The sequence below is a fragment of the Morone saxatilis genome, unplaced genomic scaffold (assembly GCF_004916995.1).
Source record: "Morone saxatilis isolate NCDOM2014 unplaced genomic scaffold, NCSU_SB_2.0 Contig22, whole genome shotgun sequence".
NCBI classification, from domain to species: domain Eukaryota; kingdom Metazoa; phylum Chordata; class Actinopteri; family Moronidae; genus Morone; species Morone saxatilis.
The window spans coordinates 15121624-15139000 of NW_023339785.1; the positions used below are offsets into that span (position 1 = coordinate 15121624).

Sequence of the window (17377 nt, forward strand, 5' to 3'; positions counted from 1 at the left end):
CTGCCAATAGATCCTCCTTAATGTCACACACTGCACCTTTAAGTTCAGTTTGAATAGAAAGTTTTTCACCTGGGAATCACCGAAACCACCCTGAATGTTCTGTGCTGTTCTCAACTGCTGAGAAACTGAAAGTAAAATCCACAATTCTCTGCTCCATGAAATCTATTTCACCTTTATTCATCTACATTACATCCCCTCAAATTTCAGCTTTGAGCAGCATGCCGACAATAGGCCAACAAGGGACATCTAAAAACCATTAAGTCTGCCTGTTGTGTGCTGCTGATCTCTTGCAAGCTGGGCTGGTTACCAGCCGTGACAGTGTGTGGCTGGTATTGTTTTCACCTTGTGAGTTTTTGTGTGTCATCATGGCTAAATGTGGTCCTGTAGACAACTACTACAGCGCCAACAACCACAGAGTCTGTCGGTGAACAGATTTTGTCAGTGCAATATTATCACAACCGTGCAAGATGCAGTGACAAATCTTTGTGTAGTTGAAGATCTAATTAAGGGTTGAGAAAATGGATGTGGTCTGACCCATGAGTACTCATTGTATAACATAGTATATGTGTATGTTTTTTTCCCAAAACCTGTGTCATGACCAGTTTGTTTTTAGACTGAATAACATTCACACAGATTACTTTTATTAGAGGGGATGACTGCTGATTGTGTTTATTCAAACAGCTCTGCTTTTACTGTGGGTATAAATTTGTTCAGTTTGATTCTGTCATCATTGTATTGGTGGCACTAACAAATTAGTTTCTACTCACATTAGTCAGTTAAGGCCACATGACCTCACATTGTGAGGTTTGAGTGCAGGTCATAATGTTAACCTCAAGTATTTTAGCAAACCACTGATCCGTAACTAATCTGTCTATATAAAACAGCTATATAAATAGCTATTAACCCACCGTAAGGCAAGTCAATATATTTTCTCAAAGGTTCATGTGACACCCTTTGAAAAGCACAATTTTCATGATATATATGAAACAACAGTCCTAGCTTTGGTGATGTTTTTGTTTTTTTTTCTTAATTTTATGAACATGACTGGGTTGGTTGACTTCAGTGCACAATTTTATGTTTCACAAATCTGATATTTCTTTTCCTTCTAATGAGGACAAAGTTTCTAGAGAGAACTGGCTCATTAGATGTACTATTCCTCTCTCTGGTTGTTTACACTACAATATTGATGTTAAAGCAAAACTGGATCCACTGGTCCTACTCAGCATTCCTCTCTTCTGCAGAGGCCTAACAGTAAAGTCATCTGATGCAGTGTGTCTCTAAAATCCACTCTCTGCGCAGCTATCTGCTCACAAAGCTCATATATCAGCTTCACAGGATGCTGATCAGATCCCAGGCCAGTGCTTGTCTATAAGTAGGATGTAGCCTAGGGAGGAGAGCAGAGACTTGGTGGAGAGGAAGGAGCGAGAGGAGGAGGAGAGGGGAATGAATTAAAGACTATGGGAAAAAATATGAGGGAGGGAAGGAATTCGGCAAGGTTCCAGATCCATGAATAAAATGCATAAAGTACACAGTAAATTTTTAATGCTGTTTAGTTTTCACCGAGAGGCCAGATTTGCATCCTCATCCCCTGATTATGACATCTTCAGTCAGCACTCTGGGCATGGCTTTGCCTATTTTAATGTTAATGCGAGTATTTGTGCAAACCAATACCAACTTGAGAGTATGCATGTGCACACGCACACGCACGCAGACCCACACAGGGGAGGTTACTTCTGCTGAGAGAAGCTAATCGGGCTGAAGCCATTCCCACTTTGGTTCCTCTCTGAATCAATTCTGTCCCCTCTCTACCTTTTCCTGTCACGGACTTCCTCAGGGATCTGCTATCAGATGAGATCTCAGACCCATCTCTTTAAACTGCAGAGGGGGAAAAAATGGGCTGACCCGCTGGAGACCCAGGAGACAGAATGGCTGTGAAGAGGTCATCACAGAAATGAAAGATTTTTTGAGACTGTCCTCACGAGTAAAACGAAAACAGTACTACTTTATTTGTTCATATGGCTTAAACAACCCAAGTGACCTCTTGTTGCAGTGCAAATAATGAGTACATTTAAATACACACTAGTACTAGTATTGTATTGAGTGTTGTCATGGTTTTTTTATCATATTCGGGATATGTTGTTTTTGTTGAACATAGAGGAAGCCGGTTATTCTCCTTGTATACGTGATTTCACATTGTCTGCGGTCCAGGTTTGGCTTTTATTCTTTCATATCCAGCAAATTTGTCATTTCTGTCCCAACTAAGTTACCCTAACAGATGAGAATAAACCCAGTTTGGTTTCTGGCTGTCTAGATTCTGCTGCATTTACTTCTTTGCTGGATTTTGCTTCTCCATCTGATCAATAGTAACGGAAGATGAGACGATAAACAATAAAATTAATCCTCTGCATTACAACTAGGGACCCAACAAACCTGCTTTTTCTCTACAGATGCCAATTCCAATACCTCAGCTCAAGGTACTGACCTGATACCCATTTTCTCTCTTTTCCTGTTTTAAAATCTCACCTCACTGTGTGGAATTATTTTTATATAAGGTAATAATATAACATAAGACCAGAGATTGCTGTGGCACCAAAAGCTGAGAAACTTTATTAATGTGGATAGGTCACTTCTGCATGAATCCATTTAATAAGGTCGGTATCCAATACGGATCAGGCATGTTGGACCAGTGCATTCCTCTTTATTAGTGTCAAACTTTTATATGTGGACTGACAATACATTGTTTATCATTATATTTACTGTTCTCCTGGAGAATAATCCGACACTGGGATTAAAAGGGATATGCTAACACATAATTCAATAAATGTCCTCTTCAGAAGAAGGTTGTTTGTCCTAAGTTTTATTTCTTTATTATTTATTTCGTTTTATTTTGTACCACGACACAAATCAGATTTTTGACTGAAAGTCTGACTTTGACACTAGAATCTGGGGTTCACAATGAGCACAACACAGCCAAGTAACCATATTACCAAGTGTACCGTGTAGTTGTCGCTCTCTTCCTACTACATTTCCTCATTGACATTTCTGCCCCTTTTCTTCCCCAGGGGAGACTGAACACTGCGGCCTAGTTTAACTTAATAATCCAGCTGCTTAACAACAATGTCTAATAGAACTACTCACTGCAACATGAAGGTGTTTGAACACAGACATGCAGACAATTAGCCATAATTAAAATGGAGGCAGTGCTAAAAATACTGCATCATGTAGAGTTTTATAATAAAGGAATCCAATTTTCAGTGACAGCTGTTTCGCTACATTTTAAACTGATTTTAATTGAACTCTAAAAATTAAACGATTCACATTTTTGCTTGGCAACAAGTTCCTGCATGTACAGCTTTAAACGGACATGGTTGAAAGACTTCTATCACTGTGTAGCTGACTACTGAAATTTCCAGCACCACCTCCAACAAAGACGATATGATTATAACGGCACAGTTTTATTTCCTTGTAATCACTTTAAAGGGTTTGAATGACATTGGGGCAGTGTCGCAGCGAGCATAACAGCCAGTTAATGCTTTTGAGATGAGTGCACTAAAATATTAATGGGGGTCCTAGGCAAGGAAAGGTCATCCCTGAGACTTAGATTGAATAATAAGAGGGCTAGTAGCAACTGCTGTGAACCTTAAGTAACACCAGCTAGTAAGGCACAGTGAAAGTGCATCTCAGGCAACAGTGGTGATGCTGTAAGTGCTGTTATCTGATAATAGATGAAACACTTTATTTTGCATACACACCATGCTTGTAGCTGAAGGTTGAAATAAACTCAGCAGAAAACACCACATTGTCCAGATGGTCCAGAAATCAACCAGACAACAAGTTAATTTATTCCACAGATTCTGGTTCAGATATAGCCACTCAAGATTATTCAGTGTTAGACTCAAATTGGCTGTAATCCATTATGGTGACTTGGTTAGCCACAGTAACAGTGGCTGTTGTAAACAGGTACAGAAAAGGTAAAACAACATGGGTTAAGATAGAATGGGAATCTCTATATCTTGATAGGTATCAAGTCAACTCAAGTGAATTTTATTTTCATAGCTTAAATAAAAAAATAACAAATTCGCCTCAGCAGGCTTTACAATCTGCACAACACTGATCTACAAAGGCAGACAACAGTAAATACAGAAGCAGTGAAACCCCATAGAAGACCTACAAATATACTGCAACTATTGCTCTTTACCTTTAAGCCTTCTTCAGGAAAAACACAGTATCTACAAACAAAATGTGTTCTTTCACCTGTCTTTTCCATGTAAGAAAAAATGAAATCAACAATAAATGAATCTAGAATTTAATACATTGACATCATGATTGAATTTAGACTCATTTAGGCATGTAGTATAATAAATGAATAAATAATATATTTTTCATAATACAGTTTCTTGTGTTGTAATAATTTTGACTTTTGATAGTTTTGAAATAGTACATTTCATTGTAGCATTAGCTAAGGCTAGTGGTGGCTATATACCTAGCTATCTTTTATTTTAGATGTCTCTCTATCTCTATAAGTTCTCTATCTTTCTGTCACAATTTTACATGCTATTTTCACAAAATGATACATTTATATGGCACATGTTTTATGGTAAAAACAGATGCTAAAAAGTCAGATTCCTGTTGTAACTTGATTTTGAAATATGTTATTACTGTGTTTTTGTTTTTGTAAGGTCAGAATATACAACACTCAATCCTAGACCCTCATTCAAATAAGAAAAACCTCAACAAAAATTCCTTCAACGCTCTACTCTTCTCTCCTTTCACACAGTTTAGTCCAATAAAAAGGCACTAAATTCTTATAGCTTTTTTCCTCTTGCATCTACTTTTGAACAGCTTCCCTGCCTCTCCATCTTTTATCACCCTTTCTCTTTCCTTTATGCTGTGCCTCAACTCTAAGCCTGTACAATTTGCCCTCGATGTGTTTCAAATTACATGCCACATCAAATAAAGCACAAGCGTGAGTGCAAGTGTGTGTATGTGTGAGTCCTTTGGTATTCTAACACTTTCAGAATCAGATTCCTATTAAATCTCTGGAGTTGAGTTCAGTATTCAGAATGAGTAACAGTGTTGTAATAGATCTGATAGACATTGCATACTGTGCTGTTATCTCTGACCTTTCTTTCTTTCTCTCCTCTCTCCCCTCTATTCTTCTGCCTCTCTGCAATCATTTAAAGGAAGCGGAGGTAAGTAAATACATTGTGTTTGTAATTGAATAATACTATTCGGAAACATACTGCAGTACCTTCCTGGAAGCCCTAGACATTGTAATATTTGTCTGATACTTGCTTTAAGGCATTGTTGTAGAGCTGGAGTGGTTTAAATGCACAGCTGGTTTGGTGCCACAATGTAGTATAGTATTTCATATTAAAATTCTGCTTTTGTTGATAGGTTTCATAGTTGCAAACATTGCTTCAATTACACTATATCAAGTTTCAGAAGTATTATCAGTCAGTACACACTACAGTTTTCAATAACCTTAACCTTAAAAAAAATTAATTTGACCTTTCTTGGGAATTAGCTAGTGTTCATGTCATGGAAGCTTATATTACATGGGCAAAAGTATGTGGACATCCACACATTACGCCCATATTGATTGTTGATCGGCTCATTTCAAACTCATGGGCATTAATATGCTATATATAATTTCCTCTGGGAAGACTTCCCACAACATTGTGTAACCTTGCTGCAGAGATTTCAGCCACAAGAGCTTTAGTGAGTCCAACACTGTTGTTAGATGACAAGGCTTCATCCGGTGTTGGATGGGGTTGAGGTTATCGAGTTCTTCTATACCAAACTAACATAATTTCTTTATTGATATTCTTTGTGCACACGGTCATTGTCATGTTGCTACTGTATAGGGCTGCACATTCAATACAAATATTATCTAAATAACTATGTGGAAAAGTGCAATATCAAAATTGCAGAAGCTGCAATATTTTGATAAAGGTGAAACATGTGACAAAACAATTTTTGTTTGCTGCAAGCTCAAGAGAAAAGGGCACCTACACACTGAATTGACGGTCCCAAAAATAAACATATTAAGCACAATTACTAATTACAACTATTAATGTCTGCGTCAATTACAGGTTCAATCTGGGATGTATACCTTGGTTGAATCAGGTGAATGTATACCTTCTTGGTTACATAATGAATATTACCTGATAGAGACATGAGGTTGAAATGTCATAATTTTACAAAATTCCATTAAGTCACTGTTCATATAAAAGATATAAAGAATTCCCTTTCAGAACTCGGCTCTGATATTTGATGACCCGTTAGAGTTTACATACTGTATATATGCATATATAGAGAGAGTGGATTATTCAAAGCATGGACAGTCATTATCACTGTCTAAGAATAAAGTTGTTATGATTTAACATTTGTCTAAAATGGTGTAGGCCTCAGTTAGAACTTTGCAGAAATTACTTTTTCCAGTTACTTTGCACTTTCACAGCCGTGAAGAATCATTTTATAATAAAGAAAGAGCAGGAGAGATGGACAAAATAAGAGAAAAAAAGAAGTGAGGACATGAGTGAAGGAAGGACTTAAGGGAGAAGCTAATTAGGTTTCATCTGCTCATTTCAAACTTTAGCGTTGGCTCAAGTGTCGGCAGTTGTCATTTATAGAACAAGGACTGGATGAGTGGGTCAACTGTCCATTTTCTGTGGACTGTTTCCTATAACTGCCTAATTTAGCCTCTCTCTCTTTCTCACGCCTTCTCTCTCACTTTTATTCAATAATAAAGGAGGTAGAGATCAACGCAGCAGGTCTTCTCTGCCTCGTTCACATAGTGTCACTGACACAGGCTTACTCCCTGCTGACACACATATGGTTCGCCCTGGGCACTACTTCAGATGCAGACACCACCACTGTGTGGCTGTGTGTGTGTGTTTGTGTGTGCAAATGCATGTTTTTGTTACCTACTGGGAACCTTTTCTGGTATAATCACTAACCTTGTCAAGACCAGTAGTCCTCATGGGGACCAAAGACCAGTCCTAATGCAGTAAAATCTAATTTCTGAGGTCCTGGTTAGGGGTTAGGAGTACAGTGTAAATTGATGTTAGGTTAAGGTTAGGGTTGGGCATGAATTTGATTAGGGTTATGTTCATGTGTGTATGGGCAAGTATGGCTCACAATGTCACATTGACTTACACTGGCACTTAACAGTCCAGTGTGTAACATTTAGGAGGATCCTATTGGCAGAAATGGAATATAATAGTCATAGGTATGTTTTCATTAGTGTATAAACCCCTTAAAATAAAATCAGCTGTTTTTATTTACAGACGCTGTGGGTCACCTTTTGTGGACGCTGCCACATTGAGCTGCCATGTTTCTACAGTAGCCCAGAACAGACAAACCAAACACAGGCTCTAGATAGGGCGCATTTTTTGCACGATTCACGGCCACTGTAGTTTCCCCTTGCACTTGGAAGGGTGAACCGACTCAGTTGCAGTCTGCAACTACACTGCTACATGCCATCAGCTGATCATCACCTGATACCTGAGCATCAACCTGTTCACATACCAGAGAGGTCTATTGAAATGCACATTTCTTTTGCTGCTGCTATTCTTACTCAGTGGCTGCTACTGCACTGCAACTCCTGCCTTCATCTACATGTTAGTCCTATGAACTGATTCACAGATTATTAATTAATATTTTCACTTGTTTGTGTGCTATGCACATAACACTAAACAACAATGCTTAAACGGTGTCTCTTTTCATAATGGGCTTTTTAATTGCTCTACAGAATAGAAGCTTCTGTAGCTGGGCAGAGAATCCGCTCTGAATGGAGCCATTGAATCAAAGTGTAAAAACCTCTTCTCAACTGAGCTTAGCTGTGACAAGCCAATTATTTTCTCTTTTAATATTTTCAGTTGATGAGGCTTTCTCTGTGTCTGTAGACTATACTGTATCTGGACAATAAGAAAAATGTGCGCTTGTTAAAATATGGTTTTGGGAACATCCCAACAGCTATAATGTGACACTAACTATCTTTCCCCTCAAAATCCCTCTTCTCCTCTTGTCATTTTTTCCGAAGAACAACAACACTTTGAACTGTTTTTCAGAGCAGAAGTCTATTTTGACCTTGACTTTACATGTTTTTGTCCAAGTTAACCCACTTTTTTTTAAACTAGAGCCTTTAACTTTCTTTGCTCCCTAGTGTCCCGCAGATTTCTCTGCACTGGATATTTGGGTCCTATTTTTAAACGTCTAAACAAGCTTCTACCTTTACCAATATCGTTCAGTTTTCTGCTGTAATCATTCATTTTTACAAAACACAAGTATAAAAGAACAAAAGAAGAGAAGAATGAGGACAGGATTTCTTAGTAGTGTGGTTTAGTATTTGGGCTGTTCTCTCTGTGCTCTACAAAATAATTCAATGATATTCTCGGCATGGAGTTATTTTTTCATAACCCAGTTTCTTGTGTTGTGTTTCCACTCAGGATGACTACTTCAAAAGCTGGGCTCCTGCCAAGTCTCTAGACCAAGGTGAGTCCTGCTTTGTTTGTGTGTGAGTCTATGTTTATATTAATGCATATTGTATATGAGACTTACGGTGGATATTACACCTCAGTTCTTTTTGGTACTGATCAAAATGTGTCTGTAGCATCAAACTTTAAAAGCTGTCAAATATTGAACATTTACATTGAATGCTTGGCCACATACTAAACCTTGTTTTCTAAATCCAGAAATAAACAACATGAGGTTTGACATATTTCATTAAATTACAAAAGCGATTTACAGAAAAATATATATATTCCTCAAACAAGATTTAGTATCAGATATGTCAACGGATATATCCTGTATTAAATCCAGAGTCATTTTTTTGGTTTCTTTTTACACACAGAAGTTGAATTGGCATCATTACCACAGGACAATCCTTAAAGGACTGCTCATTTCTTTTACATTTTATGTTCCTTTCAAGTTAATTGTAGCAGTCTTTAAAAACATGTGGTCTACAACTGATATTTGCCACAAGATATTATCATCAGTTTTACCAAACATATCAGGCTCGTTCACTCCTATTCAACTTCAAACAAGATTTAAAATGACTTTGAAGAGTTCTAAATCAGGTAAAGGCTATCCATTGTTGTTACCTATATCAAACATGGTAAAGTACATCTACACCTTCTACACCAAGGGTTCCCAACCTTTTTCCTGAAGGGACAGCTTTTCTAGTATTAAGTAAACTGATGACCCCCAACAAAGGGACATATTTTATTTTAGAGATATTTCATTTTACATAACAATTACAGTACAGAACAACTAAACAATGAACCCAAACAGTGGACACAATAACTAGAGGAAGTTTGTGTAAAATGCAATTTGGATGAATTTTGAGCAGTAGTTAGTATTAGTTTAGCATTAGTTTTCCTGATATTTTTAGGAACTTTTTACACAATTCTCTGTCTGTGTTATATATTGTTATTTATGTATTTTTTTTAACTATCATATATTATTAATAGGCCTCTTTTTTTGACAGATTCAGTGTTTGGATTGCTGAGATATAGGACTACTGTGTATATTCTTTAAGTTTTCTTACACTTAAAATCAAGAAGGCTCCGCGAGCCCCTGTGAAGCTTTGGCGACCCCTAGTTGTCCTGACCCCCAGGTTGGGAACCACTGTTCTACACTAATGTTAGGACCTGTGTCGTCTCACAATCAGGCAACAGACAAACTTAAGCAAGAATCGAACGCATAACATTAAACAGAAAATAATACTGGATTTTAATCAGAACCTTCTGCTAAAAAGGCAGTAAATTATATGCAGACAGTATAATAAATTTAATAAATATTATCAATGGTTAAAACTGTATCTCATGAGGCAATAAAAGTAGTAAGTAGTAGTAATAAAAATCATCTACTGTACAGTACTTGATTTAAAACAGTATGTTGAACAGGGGTGCAGTGGTGGGTTTGGTATACTATACTATGTTTATCTCACATGAATCATTATTCACTCCCAGTCTTTTAATGGTACAGTTTACAGCATGTAAATTCGAAGGGCTCCAATCATCTCTGTAACATAGGTGCGTGTGTGTGTGTGTGTGTGTGTGTGTGTCTTTTTCCAAGGCCAAATGCTCCTACTTTTAACAGTTACCTAGTGCTTATAGACTTACTATGGCAACAATGCCAAGTCCACTTCATCAATCACACTCAAGTGTGTAATGCTCTTAGACCCCCAGTAACTCTTGACTAAACTCAATTATTACAAACACTCGCTTACTCTCACTCACACTCACACACTTCTAAGTCTCAATGTTTCACACATATCTACACACACACACACACACACACACACATACACACATACACACTGACGTACATTTTGGGAGTTGATTGGACTGCAGCTCTCTGAATAGACTTTAAATCTTACTACCACAGAGTATGTTCTGTGCTGTTCGGGCTTGGTTTTGCATATCTAGCACAGTAACTGTAACTCTTCAGGGAGAGACTTGCTGAGCAGGTTTATCTGGGCCAGCTCCACATGGATACTGAGCCTAATGAGAGCAGCCTCGCCTGAGTGCATCAAATTCTAGACTTACTCTCTAGTTTCTCAAAGAAAACTAAAGACAGAAAGTAAACAGAGCTTCATTCTTCTAACCAGGGACTAAATTCATCAGATGTTATGAAGGATTCCTTTGTCCCCAAATCCAGGAGTTGCACATGTACAGAAGCTTGATTTAGCTGCTAATGCAAAATTTACTAACTGGATGTTTTTTTTTATTGTAAAGCTACCGTATAGCTGACACACTGTTGTCCAGACATGGAGGCTGTTCTTTGTTTCCCTCTAAGGCCAAACCTTTAGTATCCAGTGTCTATAAACTATAATAATTTCCCTACAACTTACAAAACCTTGTTTTTATGCATAAATCAAACCAAATATTAACCAAAGTTTGGGATCTAAAAATCCTTTACTTTTCAAAATTGATAAAAATAATTATTTTGGAAGGAATAAACAAATTACGTTGTCCTGCTGAAAACACACAATGTTTCGTTCTACTGGGCATAGACAAACCTATTTTTAGCAAGAGATGTAAGTAATTACTTGTTTACATGAGTACAATGTTGTAACCAATAGAACTGATGGACAGAGCTAATTGTTGCAGTGGATGGGCTTTAGAAGCTTACAGTTTTTATAAAAAAATTTCAACATTTACTACATTTAGAAAAATGCTTTTAATCTTTCTTGAAAACCTTTCCATTTCTTTAGGCTTTCACACTGCCCACTTCGCACAGTACTCTACGTGCATGTAAGTCACTGCAACATTTTTGAGAAGACATAGTGCAGTGACTTTCTGCTCTTCTGTCTGTGTGCTGTGTTCTCTAGAGAGACGTTCAATGTACTTGAAGCATAGAGCAGCTTTGTGCCAATTAGACTCTTTATGGGAGTGCATAAAAGCATTTTTCTCAATCTTCTTTTTATCTTCACCTGTTCTGCCGCAGCAATGCACTTCAGCTGCAATATGACTGCTCCCTTGCTGCAGAGCTGCTAACGTCACTATGCACAATGCAGTTACTCCTACACAAACAGCACACCTGGGAGTAATGGACAGAAAAACAATTATGCAGCGAATAAATAACGGGAATCGGTCAGACAATCTGGTCCGCTGTGGGAACATTTGCTGTTTTTATGTGTCTGAATTGCTTCTGGTGGGACATCACACTTATAACTGTTAACTTCACCTTCTGACTCCAGCCAGTGTCAGCATGGCAGGCTTTTAATATGAGTCATCCAGTCAGACACATGCCTGAATAATTTTCTAGAACCAAGCTGACTTGTCCTATTGATTTCTTCGTTCTATCAGAGCACATTTAGATTTTTGATGGGTGAGGATCACTTTGTAGTTAATTGTAGATAATTGATGATTATAGATAAGACATAATAAAAACAGTTTGAGTGTTGTAATAAAATCTGTGGTGTGTGGTCTGATTACAAAAGTTGTGTCTGACTACACAACTTTGTTTGTGGTCAGTGCAGCCGAAAGTATAGCGTTATCAGTCACTACTTGCTGATCTCAGTTTGACTAATGAATCACTGGTCGCCCTTGGAGACTAATCAGCAGCAGGAAGGTTGATGGGGGGAAATCCAGTCCCCTAATGAATCACTTGCTGATTTCCATAGCCTCTAATGAATGAAATCAGTAAGATCACAAATTACTTGTTGGTGATACTGAACAGCAAGCTTTACACCTGAATCTGTCGCCTGTCTCCAAGGTCTCCAGCTGACCAAGTGTGTTCAGATTTTTGTTATTGTCCTCATCATTTACGTTAGAAGGTCAGAGGGCCCAGCGCATTACCTTACCAGTCATTACCTCAGTATGTCACCAGACAAGCAGCAAATTAGTTTTTTTCGCACGGGCTAGCTAAGAAAACAAAAAGGTTTTGCTTCAGCCACGTACATCTGTTCTCTCCATTTGGTTGCCGTACTGTCACCAAGACAACTACCACGTCCTTTCCTACATCCTTGTTGGACACGCATCAGGATTAGCACTTACCCTACAAAAGAAATGCGGTCAAATGCATCCCAGACCACCTCTGCAAGTGGTTTAGGTGATTGGATCACAATGCGTCCTGATGATCTTTGACACTTCTATTAAGTGCTGTCCACTTGTGATCCGATCGCCCAAGACGCAAGTGTAGACATGTCAAATAGTTACCACGCTTTAGTAGTCTGGTAATGTTTTAAAACAATATGGTATGGGTGGAACGGCTTTTACGTAAGCATATGTGGATACATTTGTGGATACATTTGTGGATTTACATTTGTGGTCTAATCCAGTTCCCTTTGCTGTCTCCATATGTCCATTGTTTATATAATGTGGATGGTAACAACATGGGAGCACATTTTGAGCATATGGTTTGGAAGACTGGAGAAGTCACAAACTTAGCATCCTGTGGAGGTGAAGTTTTCTGTCAGTTTTCTCTGGCAGGCAATTTACTAAACCAACAGAATCTTATACAAAGTGCCGCTTCCCACAAAATATATTATTCATGCAGAATACAGTATACTCTGCAACAACTCTGCTTTATGTGTGTCCCTTTCACTGCAGTCACTGTTTTCTCTCTCTCTCTCCCTCTTTCTGCTTTTTCTTTAAACACTCTAATCTTTATCTTAAATTCTTCACTTGTTCTTTTTAATTCTGTTTTTTTGGGCCATCTATCTCTCACTACCCCTTCACTTCATGTGTCTGTTCTATTGTTTCTGGCATATTGAGTTCATCAGATGGAAATTACATAATGATGAACAATAGGGGACTGGGAATCAACATACCACAGTGACGTAAACACACACACACAGACGCAGACACACACACGCACACAGACTGAAAGCCTTTGGGAATTAGTTGTTAGCCGTTTCAATACATATTTGATTATCACATTCCCCATGTGTAATTGCAGTCTTGTCCCTTCTTTCTTTTCTTTTATCAGCTTATTTTGCCCTGCAGGGAATCTTTAGTAGAAAGACTCACCAACACACTGTCCCTTCCAGCTCCACTTAGACATTATTCATTTTGACAGATACATGTGCCTTTTATGTGCACTATAATTTTTTAACTGGTCATGAAGTACAAGTCAACCATGTGTAAGTATTTTGTACTTTGCATTTGACCAGATTAAGAAAATATGATGAACATTTTGAAGGCATGATTTTTGCTTTACAAAATATTAAAATTTTGGACCATATTGATGAATAATATTACACCAGTTGTAAATGGAGCAGTGACATCAATATTGCAGTAACAATACTGTGAAGTTTACTTGCCCGTCCTTCATTTTGGCTGCTCATTGAACTTCTTGAAACAGTAATCTCCAGAGAAATGCAAATACTAGTTTGTATTTCAAATGTCGGTCCTTTGGTCAAAATACACAGAGCGTAATATTATAGGATAGGAAAACAGTGATTAAATTAAACAGAGTTTTTGGAATTACATGCCGCAATATAATGTCACAACCCCTCTAGTCTCCATTATGCATGTGGATCAGAGAATCCCACATAAACTTGTTTCCATGGTGACAGCTCATTGACCTGTAGTTGGACGGTTAACCTGTTAGGCCCCTGTACATGTTGTGCTTAATGATGAGTTCTATAGTTCTGTAAGGAGGTAGATGTGTGTGGGTGACACTGGCCTGTGTCCCAGAAAACCCAGCTTGCCCCGTGGGTGTGATTAAAGAGACATCTGCTGTGCTCAGATCAGGGCATCATATGTTCATACTGCGGCAACACACTGTCCAAAGCTGACCCAGGACCAGTGAGTGGGAAGTAATGTCCTGTGGAAAAGGGTAAAAGCTTTAGCCTAGATAGTCCCAATGTCAGCCTTGGTTCCACTAGTTGTAATCTTCAGCATTTATTTCATCAGTATGAAAAAATGAAGCATGGTCCTGGGCTTTACTTTCCATATTCTAAGACACATCCACAACAGCCCTTGCATTTAGAAAGTTAAACGATTACTTTGTGAACGTACAAAAAGCAACAGCTTGTCCAAATACATAAAATTCAACAAGGTTATCAAACATTTTAGTTGTAATCTTTGCTGTCTAAAAGTACGGTCCTCTCAGTCCTGCTTTTCTGACAGAAATATTGAATAAACAACAATATAAATAATCTAAACATAGAGAGTGCGACACATTGCATACTGTGTAATAAGATTTTTTTGCATTATTATAAATATGGGATTTCTCCCATTTTAAATCTTATTTCACTAAAACTACAGACACAAATTTAACTTACTGGAATTTCTGGACCTTTCAACCACATTGCATCATCTTTATCAGAGGATGGAGATAGCTCAGATTTCTTCCTGTGACCCAACTTTAATAAGGATTGTGTACGATTGTGAAATTTAGTTGAAAGCACCCAAAAAACTAGTAAGAGGACCTTGTGTGAAGATTATTTTGAACTACCTTTTCCGAGTTCAGGAAAGAGTTGAGCTTTATATAGAGAGTAACATATAAGGGAATTGCTTCTCCTTAGGGGTTTTAATTTTCACTAAACTGCAGCTGGAAAACTTTCACTAGAGAAGATTTTAAGATTTTAAAATGAGTTTTATTGTTGAGGCAAAATCCAATATCTTGGGAGTTGTGTCGATCATAACCAGGCAGAGAAATATGAGCACACACACCCACGTCAGTCTTTTTTGTTCATACAATACACACAATGAGCTCATAAACACGCAGGAACACACACACACACACACACACACACATACACACACACACACTTTGGTTGTTGGTTTCGCTCTCCGCCCACCTGTGACTGACTGCAGCAATCTGGAGTGAGAGCGGCTGCCTTGTAGTCATTAAAATATCAGCCATGTCCTGACATTTACTTTTACTTTTTCCATTTACAAGCAGGCAAAAATACCTGCTGTCAAACAGTCTCATACACTCCCTCACACAAGCTGAAGTCTATTGTGGTCAATAAAGCCACACTTTTCTGTCACGAATATAACAGTTTTTACTTCGTTAACTAAGCTGTGATACGATTAGAACCGACTGCTTCTCGAGCCATGTAAACACACTACTCCAGGTTACAACCATGTGTCCTTCAGGTCAGCTCAACCTTTCTCCAGAGTCAAACTCTTGAATTTTATTTATTACTGGTTTTCTACATCTGCATCATTTTCTGCTCGGCCCCATCTGAAATGTTTGAATAGTTGCCCTGAAAAGACCTTTAAACCCGAGCAGAGAAACAGAGAGACGAGAAGGGAGAAAGAGTCCTTGGCAGCAGATAACAGTTGTACTGTCAGCAAGACCGATGTTAGAATCAGTATTCTGGCTATTTCATTCTGGGTTCTTGTATATGGGCATGCCCAACAGATTTGTAAGGCTGTGATTGCAATGCATTATCCAAAGAGCGGAGTCAAAGGGAGGATTACAAATGGCAGCCAGTGCCCCATATTACACGACCAAGAGGACACAGTTCAGACAGACGGAAAACAATACAAGTTAAGTTCACAATTTACATTTTTAGGTGTTTAGCACTCTTGTCCGTTTGTCTAATTAGATTACATAGTGAATAAGTGGTTGCTATGGGAACCATTTCGGCAGCAGAAATAGAAGTCATTTGTGATGCACTCCGGTTTGGCAGTAGCAGCCACAAACAAAGCCTCGAAAATCTGGAGCTTCCAAATTGCCAATCAGCCTGATTAGACGTGACATTGTGTTTTCCCAGCAGAGTGTTCGTCGTTGTTATATATTTCGTCAGCTATTCCTCCAACTCTCTAAGCCTATGTCTCTCTGAAGATATGCTGCCTGTCTGCTCCCATTTCTCATTGGTCAATCTTTAATCTAACCTAACTCTGTCACTGCTTCTTAATACATTCTCATATAACCATCTCTGATCTGCGCCTGGAGGAGCTGAAAGAATCTGAAAGAGAGAAACTGATAAGAAAAGAGACAGGACAACAAACAACAGTGCGCACCTCGGGTCTGGGTATTAAATGGAGTGTGAGCTGGAGCAAGAACAAATATCTCATTTCAGTGTAATGCGCTAAAGGCTTGCAGCTCGCTCTCCAGGCGTTCTTTAAACATTGTTTACCGCTCTGATTTTAATGGCTTGTTGGCCACATCATAAAAAGTGACTCAATATCCACGACCCTCGGCTCAGCTCTTATCTCGCTCTTTCAGAGGGGTGAGCGCTCGCAGTGTTGAGTCTTAACACACAAATGGGACTATCAGCTGAAACACACACGTACATGCTACAGTGATTTCAGGCAGTAAATTAGCCAGTCACACACACACACACACACGAGCGGTAATCAATGATACCTGGAGCCTGCTGAGACGCAGAGGAAGGAAATACACAGTCACACCGAGGGTATTGTTAATTTAATGAACAGATGAAGCCAATCATATCAGCAAAGCAGTTAAGTTCTGTTGTTTAGAATGGAAAAGGAGAAATGTTATGGAAGAAGAGGCACCAAGGAACTAGTACCTGGGAGAAATGGTGATTAAGTAAGGGTAAATGTTGGCAGGAGGAGCCACACTGAGAAGAGTGAATTGTTACTGCCCTACACTTCCAGTTTAGAAAGGCAGGGCCAAAACCAACAACGAACCCAAAGCAAAATGAAGCTGTGAATCAATGGACTGCAGTGTGTGAACGATGCTGAACAGGCTGTTTTCAAGGGGAGACACACAACAGTAGATCACATAGAGGGAAGACTGAATGTGTGTGTTTGTGTTTTGATTCTGCCCTTTGTGCCCTGTAGCGAACAGAGACTCCAATGATTATCGTAAATTAGGATAAATAAAATTCAGAGGATGTGAGCGGACAGCCGTTGCCGTAGAGATCATAGCAGGAGCCCTCAGGCTAAATGCCAGCATGTGAAAGTGACAGTGGCAGTAGACAGTCTCGAGGGAGGGA

At 38.6% G+C, this 17377-nt stretch overlaps 1 protein-coding gene across 3 annotated transcripts in view; it reads left to right on the forward strand.

Moving 5' to 3' along the window:
• spock1 (SPARC (osteonectin), cwcv and kazal like domains proteoglycan 1) overlaps window positions 1–17377 on the forward strand; it is a 98950-nt gene that overhangs the window by 45321 nt on the left and 36252 nt on the right. For 2 of the 3 annotated variants that reach the window (XM_035668720.1, XM_035668721.1), the window contains exons 3-4: window positions 5184–5192; window positions 8454–8499. In XM_035668720.1, coding sequence (XP_035524613.1) covers window positions 5184–5192; window positions 8454–8499 — 55 coding nt within the window. The remainder of the gene's footprint in view (window positions 1–5183; window positions 5193–8453; window positions 8500–17377) is intronic. The other variant, XM_035668722.1, reaches the window with a different exon arrangement.